Source organism: Gymnogyps californianus, chromosome 20 (genome assembly GCF_018139145.2).
Source record: "Gymnogyps californianus isolate 813 chromosome 20, ASM1813914v2, whole genome shotgun sequence".
NCBI lineage: Eukaryota > Metazoa > Chordata > Aves > Accipitriformes > Cathartidae > Gymnogyps > Gymnogyps californianus.
In genome coordinates, this window is record NC_059490.1 from 12,802,258 (window position 1) to 12,818,324 (window position 16,067).

Below are 16,067 nucleotides of genomic sequence, written 5' to 3' on the forward strand. Positions count from 1 at the left end.
CGTGACCGGCCGCTGTCCCACTCACAATGCTGGCACTAGCCCAGGGGTTACACGGCTGGAAGGAGCAAGTGGAACGTCTATTGGTGCATTTCAGCTCAGTCCTGCCTATACAGATATGCCTAAGATATGCATAAATGAGCCTGGGCCCTTGCGGAACCACTGAGAGAGTTTATGAATTCAGCCTGACTTTGCATCCCATGTGTGCTTGTGCTTAAATGATGCAGATACCAACACGTTTGGATCTGAGAAGTAAGATGTTAAGCAGGTGGAAAAAGTACATTCCTAAGGCAAGCTTACATAGAAATATTTGAAATGACAACAGCTGTTGAGCCCCCATCACTTTTACAGTTTTCAGGTGAAACCTTTTAAATGCCTCTCTTGATAAGGAATAAAAATCTGAGTCACTTTTTGTTCTTGATCCAGAGTAGCAAGTCAGTTTTATTTGTTGATGAAGCTATCGCACTTTCAGTGCCTTTTGCTAAAGCTAAGCTGAAGCTTCAATCTGAAGACATGCCTCTATTTCCAGATTTAATCATGAGTGCTGTAGGAAGAGTCTTCTGTAAAACAAACAAAGCCCAGTTATGAGTGTTTTTAAAGTTTCAGTTTTACAGCCTTCCTATGTCATCACTCAGTTGAACAATATTAAAAAAACCACAATGCAAGTCAAATAATCCGTGTAATTACCATGTACTTACTTTTATTTCAAGACTAGAGTCCTGTAATTCAAAACTAGACAAACCCCCTATTTCTCACTTCGGTGCTTTCTCTCTTTAGCTTACCAGGAGAGGAAAGTTTTACAGGGAGAAATAATACTTCATTTACTGAACCAAGTAGAAAAAGGACTGAGATTGAGTAGAACAAGGACAAGATTGAGAAGAACTGCTTTCAGTTTCACTTAATTAATTGAACTGAGAGGAAATGATACTGCTTAGGAACTGAAAAGCAGAGGGGGATGTTAGCAAAGAGAGAAGTGTTAAGATTCACAGCCTGTCTGGGACAGGGTGAGGAAAGACTTACTTGCTGCCTATGGATCAGTGCAAGCTCAACTGGAGGTATTGTCTGGCATAATTATATCAATGCTTCTACTGAATATGCAATTTTTACTATGGAGAAAAAATAATTTTACTTCTTGTCTTCTGAAACTATTCTTTAAGTCTCCATTCAGTGTTGGAGCAGACAGACGTGGGACAGAACATCTGTTCTGTGAAATCTTTTGTGCTGATCCCTGCTTACAGCAGGGAAGGTACTGTACTGTTCATAGTAGCATAATTTGAGAGGCACAATACATGTTAGTCTGAGTCAAGAGAGTGAAAACGTAATGGCTCTGAAGCAATGCTTGCTTAATGCAACCTCATGGGATCCCACTGCATGTTGGAATCTAAAGAGCTTTGTGATATTCTGAGTATTAGCTTTTCTAGATGCGCTTCCTCTGCAAAATATCCCATTGTTCCTATTAACCCCATGTAGAATAATCCTGAATGATGAATTCTATTCCAAATTTCTGAAATTCTGTAGTACCTTTTTCTCCATGGCTTGATTTTTGTTTTATCCTAGCATTTTTCAAAGATGTCAAACGTAGACATTTGATCTAGAAAAATAAGTAACAGTCATATCAGAGGAGAATTTAACATTATATTCAACATGCAATCATATTCAGTAGGGAGGCAACTGGGCCCCTTTGTTGGGATGGAAAATTATCTAGAGCTCCATCTCTGATGCAGCTGAGATATAATCATACCATTTGCTTAGCAGGAACAATATCAGCCTTCAGCAAATAAGGACAGTTGCTGAAGACTTTCCAGGATTTGAGCTTAAAGTTAATGGCTTGAGTCATGGTTATTATTTTCCTAAAACTCAAGCAGACTATAGGCAATGGATCTTGTTTGTGTAGATGTGAGCATAAGTAGTCAATGGAATTAACAAATTCCATGCTTTACAGAGAGAGTGTACCTATGGCCAGCATTTCAAGAAGCTATGGAATCCAGAAACGGGCACTGGGACCCCAGGCAGTGTAGAGATAAGTAGTGAATCTATAGGTATGGCCCTTTGCATGTAGGAGGCCAAGTCCAATGTGTCACTTCTTACCTCATGTTTCTGAAAGGTTGGAAGCGGCAGAAGAATGTTGCAATGGGCACAGGTCACCAGCATGTCAAAAGACTGGGTGTCTTTAAGACCTTGAGGTGATGTGGAAAGTCCGCCTCTTGTGGGAGAGGGAAAGCCAATCTTTTTGTTCTTTGGGGGTTTAAGCAAGGTTTTGGAGGTCAATGGCTGGTTCCTTTCTTTCTCTTTGGGACGGACGTCTTTCCACACTATTGCATTCTCAGAGCAGGAAGAGGGAGCCAGGGAAGAAGACGACTGCGGTGGATCACTGCTGAGTTTTGAAGTTAACTGGCCAGCAAGAATTTTTGTCAGCTTATGGGCTGCACTGCATTTATTCTGTTAAAAGAGAGCATGCATAATGAGGTGAAGATTGGCATTACACCCAACTGTGTCGTGTGTTGTGATTTGTGACAGACGTGAGTCATGGCGAGGGACAGTGGACACCACCTCACAGTGATGCTTCAGCTGAGTAGATTGTATCATGAAACTATAGTTTGAAGAGCCAAGACACACTGCCCTTTCTTACCTAATATATAGCCTTTCAGAGAAATAACCTGGCTGGAAATTAAGCACAGACCATTCTCTTGTTCAGTTTCAAATGTGCTTACCAGATGTTGGGAGTACTGGTCATCTGGGAATGACTTATTGCACTTCTGACAAAGATTGCCACCAGTACCTTCAGAAGGAAAAAAAATGGAGAGAAACACAGTACTGACACTAGTCACCTAGACAGGCTGCTCAGATCCGCTTGTGGTCATTGGTTCTAGAGAAACACAGAATGCTGATTCCACTGGCCAAGAAGGAATTAGAGCTGTGACTACATTTTGCTTTTGGCACCACTCAAAACCAATCCACCGTCCCTTCTCGCAAACTTCAGGATATTTGAAATTCCACTCCAGCCCCATGTTTTGTGGCTCAAGATGCTTCACTCCTACCCTGGCCTAGCTAATTCTGTTGCTAGGGGGTTTTGCTCTCTATAGTTTATTTTGCCAGCCACTGCACCTACTGATGCCTGTTCTTTTCTGGAATCATTGACAGGATTCATGAATTTTTTGTCTTGACATACTGTGTCCAATACCTTAGGCCTAATAAAGCTGCTCTCAACTTCAAGAATCAAGGTATGCATCGCTGGCTTTATATATGAAGTAGGAGGAAATTCTAAATCATGTTTTCTCCTGTGTGACAAATAGAAAGATGAAGAAGTTCCACTTATTTTCTGATAGAAGGAATTTCACTTCTAGGATATAAGGGAGGCATAAAAGAACATGGCCAATGAGCTACCAGTCAGTGGAATCACTCTGGCTTTACAATAACCAGCATAATAGAAAGCAACACTTGGCCCTTTCACTGTGGTTGGTTAAACAACAACCCCTGGATTACTGAGAATGGTAGAGGAGGCAGGAGAATTTTCACTGAGATTTAACAGAGTTGACCCAGTCCACGACAATGAGGAATTTTGCTTACCAGTGGGGCAAATAAATGTTGCATTAGCGGATGCTTCACTGGTTTGAAAGTTCACATCCTTATGATAGGACAGACCACTGTTCTGACAAATATCTTTGTGTTTGTTCTGGTCTTTGTACATGATGTATTTGTTACACTCCCGACACCGCTCTGTTCGGCTAGCACAGGTGTTCAGGTGTTCCTGCAGCTTGTTGAAGGGCATTTCAAGCTCACAGATCTTGCATTTCATTGCTCGTTTCTGGCATTCCTTGGTCTGCACATGAATAGAGGAAATTATCACAAATTTTCTATCAATACTAAAAGAGGGCATTGGGAGAGAGCAATGAGTGACTGTTTAAGAATGCCCTCCTTAAGGGGTATCTACACAACCAAATGCAGGCTTAGCTGTATTAGAATTTCGCCTATCATCTAGGCTATCTTTAATTTAGGATGCTTTAGGCAATATAAGGCAAAACGGGAATGAACAGCAGTGACGATATTCTGTATCAGTACAGGTTAGCAAGAGAGCACAAGCCCACCTAGAAAATTCCAGTACTTCAGCTACCACCACCAGGGGAAGCCTGCTGTGTCTTCACTGCTTTGGTTCCTCGAAATGGTGAGACTACAGCTAGCACAGACAGGCTGCTCTCACTTCCCAGCGTCTGACAATTCTTTTGTGCATCTCCTCCTTAGCTGCTTCCTTGCCTCTCACTTTGTATAACCACTGCTTTGGAAAAGCAGGTAATATGAGTAGGGGGGCAGGACGGAAATGTCTTTGAGAAGCCCTCAAAGGACATCAGCTTGAGGTGCCAAGGATGAGAAAGTAATAGGTTATCTCCTGGAACAGACTGTCCCATCACAACTGGATGGGCAACCACCATGGGATATACTTATTTACAAGGGGGAAAAGGTATGCCAAAACACTGCAACTGTTGAGAGGTTTAAGTTTCTTCATGGTCCAGGACAGGAGTCAGGGATTTACATGTTTTTGCTGTTGACCCCATTAGTGTGACTCTTGGTGGCTGGTCAAAAGGGTCAGCCTAGAAGGTAAGAAGTACTGCACTCCATACTTACCTCATGATGCTCCAACTGGTACTGCTGCATGCTTTGGTGACAAAGATTACATCTGACCTGCAAGCAAAACATACAGCAGTTCATTGGGAGCATAGGAGGATGGATAGTGCTTTCATATGTCAATACAACTTCAAGCTGCTAAGGTGATCTTCCTGTCATTTTCATCCCAATCATCGACAAGCTGTTGGTGAATTTTTGCTTCTCTGTCAGGCCTGAGCTGTGTTGATGAGATTTTGAGGAAAACAGATATCTGATGATTCTGCAGGAAGCTGTCATTCTGTGTGAGGATCCAGTTCTCAAAGGTGCCCGTGTGAAATGCAAAGTGTGATGAGAAATAAAGAGTGTGTATTCAAAATTTTGACTGAGGTTTAACTTAAAAGTATAGGTCTGATATTCAGCTAGTCTAAATTATAATAGCCCTTCTGAAAACATAGGAGGTATGCTAGTTTTCTATAGGTTTGCCACGAGAGCTGCTCATGTGTTCTGTTAAGTAACTGAAATCAATGGGATTGCTAAAACAATAAAACTAGTAAGACAGAATAAAAAGTCATGCCTGTGCATTCATGCTTCAACATAGTACCTCTAGCTACAGGGTTCTTAATGCTATACTAAAAATGCTATTGCCTCACTATATGAAGAGCTGATAAATTTACTCTGCCAGTTCAGTTTTGTTAAAAAAGTGCATTGATGTCATAGCTTTGTACAGGCAAGGTTTATGGCAGATCAGGTACTGTCTGTCTTCCTTTAATCAAATCATTTAACTTGCATGCTCTGGCTAATTCACAAGCACTAGGAGCATGTATCCGTACCTGATCTGTAATTTGTATTGCTGAGGAAACTGAGATACCACAGTGGAAGCTTTACTCTCTTAAGCTGAGTCTGCAATAAGATCAAAAGGTGCTATAACGAGGCCTGAAGGGTCATATCAGACCCTTACAGATTTTCTGGTCAAACAATTACAGAAGTTCATAACCAGTTAATATAGAGCACAGTACCATGAACATACTCCTTCAGGGCTGGCAGAGCTTTTTGCTATTTGCAAGAAAACCCTGAAGAACTTGTAGCATTCCTCACCTGCTTGTGTGCTTCTGTTTGATGGTCTTTCATATCCTTTTGGGCAACTGGTTCATCACATTCTGGACAGAGAGTGAGATACCGCAAGCAGTGGGCCTCATGGAGGGAGAAATTGGCAGCAGACACATCTCGTTTACTACCGAGCACATAAATGGGAAAGAGAGAAAAGTAAATGAACTGGTGTGGTGGGTTGACCCTGGCCAGCAGGCCAACAACCACACAGCTGCTCACTCACCACTGCCCCACCACACACACAGTGGGATGGGGGAGGAAATCTGTAGGTTGAGATAAAGACAGTTTAATACTTGAAGGAAAGAGGTGGGGGAAAAAACAAGTGAAGCAAATGACATCACTCACCACCTCTTCCAGGCATACCTATGCTTAACCAGTCTTTGAACAATAGCCACCTTGGAAGCAAAAAAAATCAACCCCAACCCTGTTCTTCTTCCTCTAATGCAGTTTTTGTTCCTGAGCATGAGGTTATACAGTATGGAATATCTCTTTGGTCAGTTTGGGTCAGCTGTCCCGGCTGTGTCCCCTCCCAAACTCTTGTTCACCCCCAGCCGGCTCGCTGGAGGGGGCAGAGTGGGGAAAAAGAGAAAACCTTGACACTGTGCAAGTGCTGTTCAGCAAAAGCCAAAACACTGGTGCATTATCAACACTGCTTTAGCCACAAATACAAAACATAGCGCCATAGCGGCTGCTATGAAGAAAATTAACTCCATGCCAGCCAGACCCAGTACAACTGGTTACAATTCAACTAGTTTGTCCCTAAAAACTAGAAATAAGTATTTGTCTTTCCGATTCATCTTAATGAGACATTTAGAGACTGGATTCTGTTACTCATTCTGTTCTGCCATATTACCAGGAATACGTCTGAAAGGGACAGGGCAGCTGCTGGAGGCTCCTGGTATATTTGTCCAACAATTGTTTCAGAAAAAGCTCTGGCCGTTGTTTACAGATGTGGAAAGAAGAGAAGGGCCCCTCTTCTGGGTGTCATCTAAGGCATCACAAAATTTACAGCTCTTTGGCTCCCAGTGCACCAATTTAAGGTAGCCCAGTCAAGCAGCTGCTCTGTTCAGATGAAGGCTACCTCTGAGCTGAGATGCACAGATGTCACCATGCTCAGTGGGTTCAGGAACAGCCACTTAAGTTTATCTGGGAAATCACTTATTTTAATAATTGATGTGTTCACAACATTAGTGACAAGAATTGAGATACAGTTCAATATGGCTTGGGTAAGACCTCCTGAAGAAGTTTCCAGGTGCAAACCTTAAGCAGTGTAAAATTTCCGTTGGTCCCCTTGAAACAGCTTCGGGATGACCGATGTGCACACCAGCTGATTGTCTGACTTCCTCTGCCAGCAGGGCCTGGGACCCTGATCCCATGGGACCCTGATCCCATGGGACCCGTCTTAGGATGTCTGCCTCACTGCTCTCGCTTCAGGTTCAGAGACATCAGTGCACCAGGCAACAGGAGGTGAGGTGTATCCCTGTCATTTCAAAGCCTTTGCTGCAGTGGGCCCAGGACCCTGCGGCAGGAGGTACTGATGCCTGACACAAGACAGTGATGGTCCTTAGGACGTGGCAGCTGGAGGTAAGCCCATGCAACCTTTCTGGCCTACAAGAGTAGGAAGACTGCCTGAAAGGACATGTACACTTCCAGCTCTGCTACTTCGAGGACATGTGTGAGGCAGAATACCTGATGCCATTTGGGCTTTCTGCACTAGTCTTTGTTCCAAACTTGGACATCATGCCTGGGCCACAGAACCAGTCTGCCCAACATATTTTCTGGTCACTCAATGTGGAGGGAATGGCCAGGATGAGGCCACATAAATTACAAACAGCCCAGCCCCAAGACAGAGCAGCCACAGCAAAAAAGCCCTGGGGCAGAGAACTCTTCTAATTTTCTTAGAGAAGGTAAGTTGCCTCAAGGAAATCTGCTTTAGACATCAGGAGAAGCTTCTCATGATCATGATGGATAAGCAATGGAATGGATTTCCTGTAGGAATGTGTCATCTCTGTCACTAGAGTTTTTAAGAATTGGTTAGAGGCATCTATCAGAAGTTTTAGGCAAAGTAGGTCTGCCAAGGAGTCTGATCAGTGCGCAGCAAGTACTTTATTCAAAGCATCCCCTACAGCCTTTTAGAACATAACGCACAGGCTCTCTTTGTGCAAGGCTAAGCATTGGTTTTCCTTTGTGACCAAATAAAATTGAGGCTAAACTCATGTTTAACCTGTCTGACTCTTTTTTTTAATTGCAGTGCTTCACAGTCTTCGTATATATAATTTGCCCAATGGCCTAGCTACTAGTTGAGACACACCAAGCTACGCTATCCTTATGGCCCCTTTCAGCCTTCTATTGTATGAGAGATGGCCAATTACCCTGAAAAAATGAGTATTTTATCACTTAACTGCAAATATAGCAACAGAAAGAAACATCAGCCATGGTGGAAAACTGAGGCAGCTGCTGGGTTTGGCATGATCCATGCACTGACTCCTCTGCCAAATACTGCAAAATTACCCACAGGGATATTATGTAAAAAGAGAACATGCAGCATGGGAGAGGGCTATGGAAGAAACCTCTCCACAACAAAGTAGCAAGAAAGCAGCAACCTGGAAATGTGAAAATACATACAAAATACTTTTGTTCACTACTCAATGGCTAGCATACACCCCTCCTGCCGTGTGGTTCTTCCTCTTTTCCCCGTTACAAGACACCTAGATAACATTAAGGAAAATCCTAGAAAACTCTTGAAATCCCCACACTTTGTAGGGGTGGCAAGGGAGAAAGATCTCTTACCAATTTTTGCAGAACCTGCTCTCTTCTGTCATTATTTTTCTTTTTATTCGGCTCGATATCCTTTCTTCGAAGAGCAGAGAGGAAAAAAAAACGAAACTGAAAGCCTCTGTTGCAATAACTCCACCCCAAACAGCTGCTTAGCCAAAAATTCTTTAAAGGAGAAACAGCAGCATTGCCAGACAAGTATTAGTTTTTAGTGCGAGTTCCACATTGAGATTAGTTTGCTCGTCCTTAGAGGTTTTGGCTGGGACAGAGTTAATTTTCTTCTTAGTAGCTGGTACAGTGCTGTGTTTTGGATTTAGTGTGAGAATACTGTTGATAACACCCTGATGTTTTAGTTGTTGCCAAGTAGCGCTTATCCGAAGTCAAGGATTTTTCAGTTTCCCATGCTCTGCCAGCAAGCAGGTGTGCAAGAAGCTGGGAGGGAGCATGGCCAGGAGAGCTGACCCCAACTAGCCAAGGGATATTCCATACCATGGAACATCATGCTTAGTATATGAACTGGGGGGAGTTGGCCGGGAGGGGTGGATCGCTGCTCAGGGACTGGCTGGGCACCAGTCAGCGGGTGGTGAGCAATTGCCTTGTGCATCACTTGTCTTTTCTTGGGTTTTATTTCTCTCTCTTTTTGTTATCTTCCTTTTCATTATTATTATTATTATTCATTATTATATTTGATTTTATTTCAATTATTAAATCATTCTTATTTCAACCCACAAGTTTTACTTTTTTTTTTTCGATTCTCCTCCCCATCCCACTGGAGCAGGGAGGGGAGGAGTGAGCGAGCGGCTGCATGGTGCTTAGTTGCCGGCTGGGGTTAAACCACGACAAGGAACTACGGGGTGTCGGTTTCCTTCTTTCCCAAATAAGTTTAATTTACAGTAGCTGGTTTATGCAGCAGGCAGGGCTGCCGCCCAGAGCTGCCTGAAGCAGTCGGGGGCAGAGGTGTTCCTCTGCCCCACTGCAGCAGGGCTGGCTGACCTGGCCGGCCTCTACCCCCCAACACCCAGGCATGTCCGCGCTCTCCTGCCCACTGCAGATTCTAGCCGAGGAGCCGAGTGAGCCCGTGGCTCCCTGAGGAGGGAGGCAGCAGGCTGTGGCAGGCCGCCCGCCCGCCAGCGCCTCAGGGGTGTGAGAGGCAGCAGGACACCATCTTTGTCACTGCTTCCCGAAGAGGGCCGTGGGGAGCCCGCCGGCCACCATCTCCCCTCCGCGCCTGGAGTGGCAATGTCTGTGGGGAGCCCTCGGGCCCCATCGCCCCTTCCTGCCCAGCACCCGTGCTGCGAGTTGTGCAGGTGTAGCACCAGCACCTGTCCACAGAGGAACCTGCGGGGAGCATGGCAGCCCTGCCTGTGAACTCACCTTTCATGGTATTTTACTGAAAATCATAACGTTGCAGTCTACCAGGTCGTAGTCTGGGCAGGAGCCAGCAGAGAGGGAGAGGAAGCACCATGAAACAAACCCTCGAGCGCTGCGGTCCGAACCCAGGAGGGCTGCCTGTGGGCAGCGGGCTCTGCTGGCAGCTGCCCTGCGCCCCACCACGGCTGCTGCCCGCTCGGCCACAGCCCTTGCCCGGCTGATGTCACCACAGCCATTGTTCTCGCAGCCCATCCACGCTGACGGGCCACAGGGCTGGCTTGCAGTGAGCAGGGAGGGCAGGAGCACGCTGCAGCCCCCTCCACCTCTGGAGTGGTGGTCACGGTAGGATCCAGCCTCACAAACCCACCTTGGCCTCCCTGGGGCAATGCTGTCCCAGTCAGACAGAAACAGCCAGCTAGTGGAGAGGAAATACTTGCCCACCATCACCATGGAGGAGAAACCCAGCATCGGTCCTCTAGCCTCACCTCACTGAGCCCCACAACGTGGCTGCTCAGCCTTGCCCCAGCAGACTCGCAGGCCCCACTGTTTCCCCAGTGACCCTCGGACCACCTCAGGGTATCTAAGCATGTGCAAGGTGAAATCTCCAGCCCGCATTAACTAGCTTTGCCTCTTCTCTCTGGTGATATTCTGACATGGTTGGGACTGAGCGACAGCACTAGAGGCCCCAGGTGCAGCAAGTCCTGCCTGTCGCTGGACCTCAGCTGGGGGTCATACAGCTCTACATTTTTACACAGGGAACTTCAGAATAAACGTAAGTTAGCGAGAAAAAGGAACAGAACTTCACGTTTTCATTTAAACGCCAATACCAGTATCTTCAGAATTTTCTGATGGAAGGCCTAGCATTTCTGGTACCTGCTACTACAACCGGTCCCTTACAGCAGTATGACACAAGCGGCTCTTCTCTGATGTCGTAGACTCTGCCCAGTGTGGAAGAATGAGATACAGGAGATGCAGAAAATGTGAACTGACCTTCTTAGTCTGCAAAATGGGGACAATAATATTAAATCTTCTACTTTGCAGAGGTATTGGGAAGAATCATTCACTAGTATTTGCATAATGTATTGTAATGGCATACACAACAGAGGTCCCAGATGTTACTCAGAAATTGGTGGGGTTCATTTCCCATCCAAACAAGCCCCTTCTGTCCCCCATTTTTCTCTGGGAAAAATAAAAGAAGAAGAAGAAAAAGGAAGCCCAATAAGCCATTATTTAGACCTGGGAATAATGAGTGTTTATCTGGATTTTGTAACACAAATTATGTAATGAAGCAGAGAAAAGGCTTTTGAACAAATATGTTAATGAGATGGCAGCTAAGGGAGAGATTACAGAGTTGCCAATTTCAAATCAAATTTTTTAATGTGATTTTTGTTTTTGTTTTTTTTTTCTTTTGTAGTCATTAGCCTGCACAGCATTTGAACGTGCTTTAGGGCTTCATGCAAACTATACGGGAAATACCAATTCTAGGTCAAGAAAGCCTGATCAGCAACACACACTGACTGAGAAAACCCCACTGACTCAAAATTCATAATGAGGGCTTTTATGTAGAAAGTTGTTGGGCACAGGGATTGTACTGAAAGGACTGTTCGTTCAGAGTCTCAAAAGCTTTTCTTGGAAAAATATCAGATGCTCCACTGGGAACTTAGTTGAAAGATACTCCTAAAGCTACACAGTGGACTGGCAGTGGCTGGAAAGTACTGATTGGAGGGAAAACAGAAAGTAATGAAACAGTGATTTTCTCTGAATGCCGGTAATAACTCTTTCCATTTAAATTCTGTGTAAACCTTCCAGTGCATAACAGTATTGTACAAGGCTTCTTCTAGGCATCTTTTTAAGTCAAGCATCACGTAAAGGTAAGTTCTGAGCTGGTTGTTTTTTAAATGTGATTTTCAAAAGCCTGGGTAGAAGACACTTCTTTTTCTGCTAAGTCCTAGAATGTCTCAGGGTCTGTTGTTTTCATTTTTGTTTCTCCGTGTCAGGTATGATAGGTCTTACAGTCCTTGTTTAATATAATTTTGTCAAAACTTTTGTACCTCTGGGTGTTGCATGGAGACTGCAACATGAAAGAACTTTAAAAAGAATGTGAGGAGAGTTTTTGTCTTGAGAGGGAATAGCAGTTATCTAGGTCAAATGGACTGCTTTAAAATAGGCAAACTGTACTTGTGTGCTTGGACAGCATTTGACTTAGAGGCAGAAAATATGTATATTTGTAATTAAATTAATCATCTGCTACCTGTAAAGCCTCCTTGCCACAGACCATTCCTATTCAGCAATAACAGGAGTAACTGGGATGATTGGCTTGTAGTGAATAAGATGTATCAGAAAAGCAGCTTCTTGGGAATGACCTAGACTATACTAAAATCTTTATTTTCCAATTTTTCCATGTGGACTGATGACCCTGGAATTCCTGCCTTCCAAGAGGACTTGATTTCTAGTCCCTTTCTGCTAACCTAAACAATGCAGGTCAGCCTTTGTTAACTAGCCTTCAGCAACGTCCCACTTCTGAGTGGAACTCTTTACAGTGGCTCACATCATTGAATCTGGTATCTGAAGTACAAAAGAGAAGATTGCAAGACTCTGTGTGTGGTTCGACAATGCTGTGAAGCTCATCTATGAATTTGCTGTCTTGAAAGGTGCGGCTGTTCCTGTCCCAGCTGTTACTGTTCCCAGCCACAAGTGGCCCAGTCTCTTGAGCTGGCTCTGGTGCTCACTGAACACTTCATTGAACCTATTCAGCTCACTAACTCAGCAGAAAAATGTTCTGCTTTCTTTGTCAAGTTAAAATCCACTGAGCCTCAGAGCCACCAGCTGAGAAACAGCAAGAAAGCCAGGGCAGGTCAGTGGCAGTGAGACACGAGGTGGGCTTGGCTCTGTTACTGCATCATACCGTTGGTTCTTGATATGCTTTAAAATACCTGTGTTTATTAGGGTAGCACAGCAGCAAATGGGAGCAGTGGTGTCTAGTAACCAGGGAAAGGTATTCAGCTACAAGAGACCTGATTCTGCTCCTGGTTCCACTTCATGTCACCAACCATGCCTAAGTCTCTTTGTAACACAAAGATTTGAGTTCCTTTGTAAACTGATTTAAAACTTACTACCAAGAAGGACAAGAGCAACGTATTATTCAACGTTAGGGTATCAAAATTTAGCCCAAAGGCTGCTACAGTCTCCCGCTTCTAAATGGTGTCTGCAACCAAAAGCTAATTTTACCTACTGTCTTTAAAGCAGTAGTTAAAGACCATGAAACCACACATCTCACATACATATTTGTAAATACTGCTCTGGTCTCTGCTATGTTCAGAGCAGTACTGACTGGACGAAAGGATTCTTTTTTTCTTGAAGGCCTGCAGTTAGTGCTCAATCAGCATGAGCTGAATTTCAGGCTGTGGGAGGTTTTTGTTTGAATGCTCTCTTTGAACCATCTAAAACTCCTCCTGCTGGAGGTTTTGCAAGCACGATGGGCTCTCTGCAGCTTCCTTTTGCCCGGCTGTCAGACTAGTTCTGTAAAGCAAGCAGCCAAAGCTTTGTCCGCCTTCTCCTTGGCACAGTGAAGAGGAAGCTCATGGGCAAATTATGTGAAAGAGCTGCCATTCCTGTAGCTCTCATATCCAGCCAGTGCCAAATGTATCTGAGTTGTAAGCACAGATTGAGGGAGAAAAGGAACAGCTGGAAGACTTGCCAAATCGAACGTGCTTCTCCGTGCTTCTCTCTGTTGGTGCACGCTGATCCCTTAGAGAGCAGTGCCCAGCCTTGGCCTGCATCGTAAACTGCTCTCTTCCCCCATTTCATCCAATCATGCTCTCCCCTTCCTGCATCTTGACTATGCATTGCACAGCTTTTCCACCTCCTTATCTGAATGTAGGTGTCTCCTCTCTTGTCCTCACTCAGTATTCTTCTTCCTGCCCTTGTTGTTGCTGTTTGCGATGATATGTGAATATGTGGTTCTAACATCTGGATTCAGTCAACTTCTCGGCCTCCTGCCTCCAATGGCTTATAAAATAGTGATGGAGGTATCTTAAATATGAAGTGTGCAGTGGCAGGATGGCTTGAGCAAGGAGGTAACAAGGTCAGAATGTACCTTTCAAGATTACAGGTTCAGTCCAGCGCAGGACTTTGTCTTTGTTGCTCTGCAACAGCCAGCTGCTTTGCTTGGTTTTACCTGAATTCCTAGCAGACTTCCACAGGAACTGTAGTTGTCCCTAATTCAATTTCTTCTCAGCAGAGTCAGCACAGACATTTTTCATGAACAAATATTTCACACACACTCCAACAAACCAACCTGCTCTCCTCCTGAAGTGAACCTCTAGGAAAGGAGCCTACTTTTGCAAAAAAAGTAAATAAATAAAAAAGTTGCTCATTTCCATGGTCACGCTTAAGATTTTTCCCAGCTTTTTTTCTTTAGTCAAAGTGCTGGGAATGCCTTTAAATTTAGGTTTCTAAACTCAGTTTATCAGTGCTGGTCTTGATTCATGAAAAGATTACAGTTGCTTAGTTTGGGACCTGGGTCTCAGATAAAAACATGCTCAGATGAAGGAGATTTAGACACTCTTTCTTTCAAATCTGGACTCAGTGTTGTTCCTAGATCTCCCTCTCTCATTCAACTGGTATTGACCAGGCAGCTCCACCGGAAGAAGTGGGAAGTGGGTATTTATCTCTACGGGTCAGGTACTTGCTGGTCTTGATTGACACCTCCCTGTTTGCCTCCTTTGCTCCTTCCTTTCTGGTCTATAATCTCTTGGGAGGCCTGCACCGTCTTCTCATCCCTGTCCCAAGTCAGCTGTTCCTAAGATCCCTAGGGAACATTGTGTTTCTCACATCCCTCCCCTTCTCCTCCCAAAGGTACACCCTTCTGCTTGACAGTTGCTCTATGAACAGCAGAAGAGGGTACTCCACGATCTTTCAATCTGATTTCCTATTATTCAGATGCTTGTTCTTTTCTGTGAATCCTTTTTTTGTTTTGTTCCATATCATAGAATGTACTTTGCATGGCACACTGAAGGCAAGTTTGCAATAATTGTGCACAATAGGGAAATACTGATTCCTTTATCTGTATTTGACAAAAGAGGACACTGAGGCACGGACTGGCTAATTGAATTGCCTGCAGGGGTCCCTGGTCTCATTCCCAGGTACAGCAAGCAAGTTTCCTTTCACAGGATTAGTCCATCTAAAGGTATCAACACACATTCATGGCCTTTCTCTTTATTTTCTCTTTTCTGCACTGCATCTCATTTAAACAAGACAGTGCAAATCATATTTGCACTTGTCTATCAAAGTGAACCTTAGTACAACTCCTTTAGAGTTAACTCTTTGCATCATCTTATTTAAGTGCTTGTAGTCCTTTTTCTTTGTTGACTAGGGACCGTTTTTTCATTGGAGACTGGCCACAGGAATGCAAGTTTTGGCCGATTCCCCACTTTCTGCTAGCCTTTGCGCTGGTGTGAAGTTTCCTCTGTGTTGGTAAGTTACCCAGAGGGACTGCTGCTAAAGGTTTGAAGATTTGGAATCTGTCCAGATCCGGTTGGCTACTATTTTCCGTAGTGGACATTCACTGCTTTTACAAACAGAACAGTAACATTGGAGTGTCTTGTTTTGAACTTCTGTCACTCAAATTCCTCTGGTCAGCAGAGGACAAATGGTGCAAGCTGTAGTCAGAGCTCCCTCATTACTTGCTGTGGAATCTGAAATTCTTTATTTCTGTGAATAACTGCTTGGTAAGACTGTACTAAGAGACTGCACGATCAAATTGTCATGATATTATTTATGCTGCCTTCAATTTCAGGTGGCTGTTGACATCCCAGAAGCAGAACATAAAATATGAACAAATTATTTGTCTTCAGTCTAGTTTCCAGTCCCTCCAGTTGTTCCTTTCTGCCATCTTGATAGTGCTTGCCACCCTTTCAGTAGTGCCGTCACTTCTGATTCTGATTCTGTGGCTACACAGTAGACCAAATCACTGAAATGAACGGCATTAAAAACAACCTTTCAAGTTAACCTTTCTGGGTTATTTTTAACCCAGATCGCAGACACACGATCCCTCACTAAATGATAGGCAGTGAAGCACAGCCATGCATGCCTGCACAGACCTTTGTTTTGGGGAGACCCCCACTGTGGTTTTAACTCTCCGTTTCCCTAAAGGAGCGCAGTGCTTCCTCACCACTGTGTAAATGAGTGAGAGATGATCCTCCCTGGGCATCATCAGC

General features: G+C 44.2%; 1 protein-coding gene across 2 annotated transcripts; it reads right to left on the reverse strand.

The window, feature by feature from the left end:
• Window positions 1–185: 185 nt before the first annotated feature.
• On the reverse strand, window positions 186–8,648 carry XAF1 (XIAP associated factor 1). Of its 2 annotated transcripts, none has more exons than XM_050909026.1 (8): window positions 8,494–8,648; window positions 5,692–5,827; window positions 4,618–4,674; window positions 3,565–3,817; window positions 2,709–2,776; window positions 2,086–2,436; window positions 1,519–1,588; window positions 186–554 (listed from the first exon to the last, which is right to left on the reverse strand). In XM_050909026.1, exons 1-8 carry the CDS (start codon window positions 8,523–8,525, stop codon window positions 529–531), a joined length of 993 nt encoding a protein of 330 aa, XP_050764983.1. In that variant the 5' UTR covers window positions 8,526–8,648; the 3' UTR covers window positions 186–528. The 2 variants fall into 2 exon arrangements, with proteins under 2 accessions (XP_050764983.1, XP_050764982.1); XM_050909025.1 differs by having other exon boundaries at window positions 186–557.
• Window positions 8,649–16,067: the final 7,419 nt, after the last annotated feature.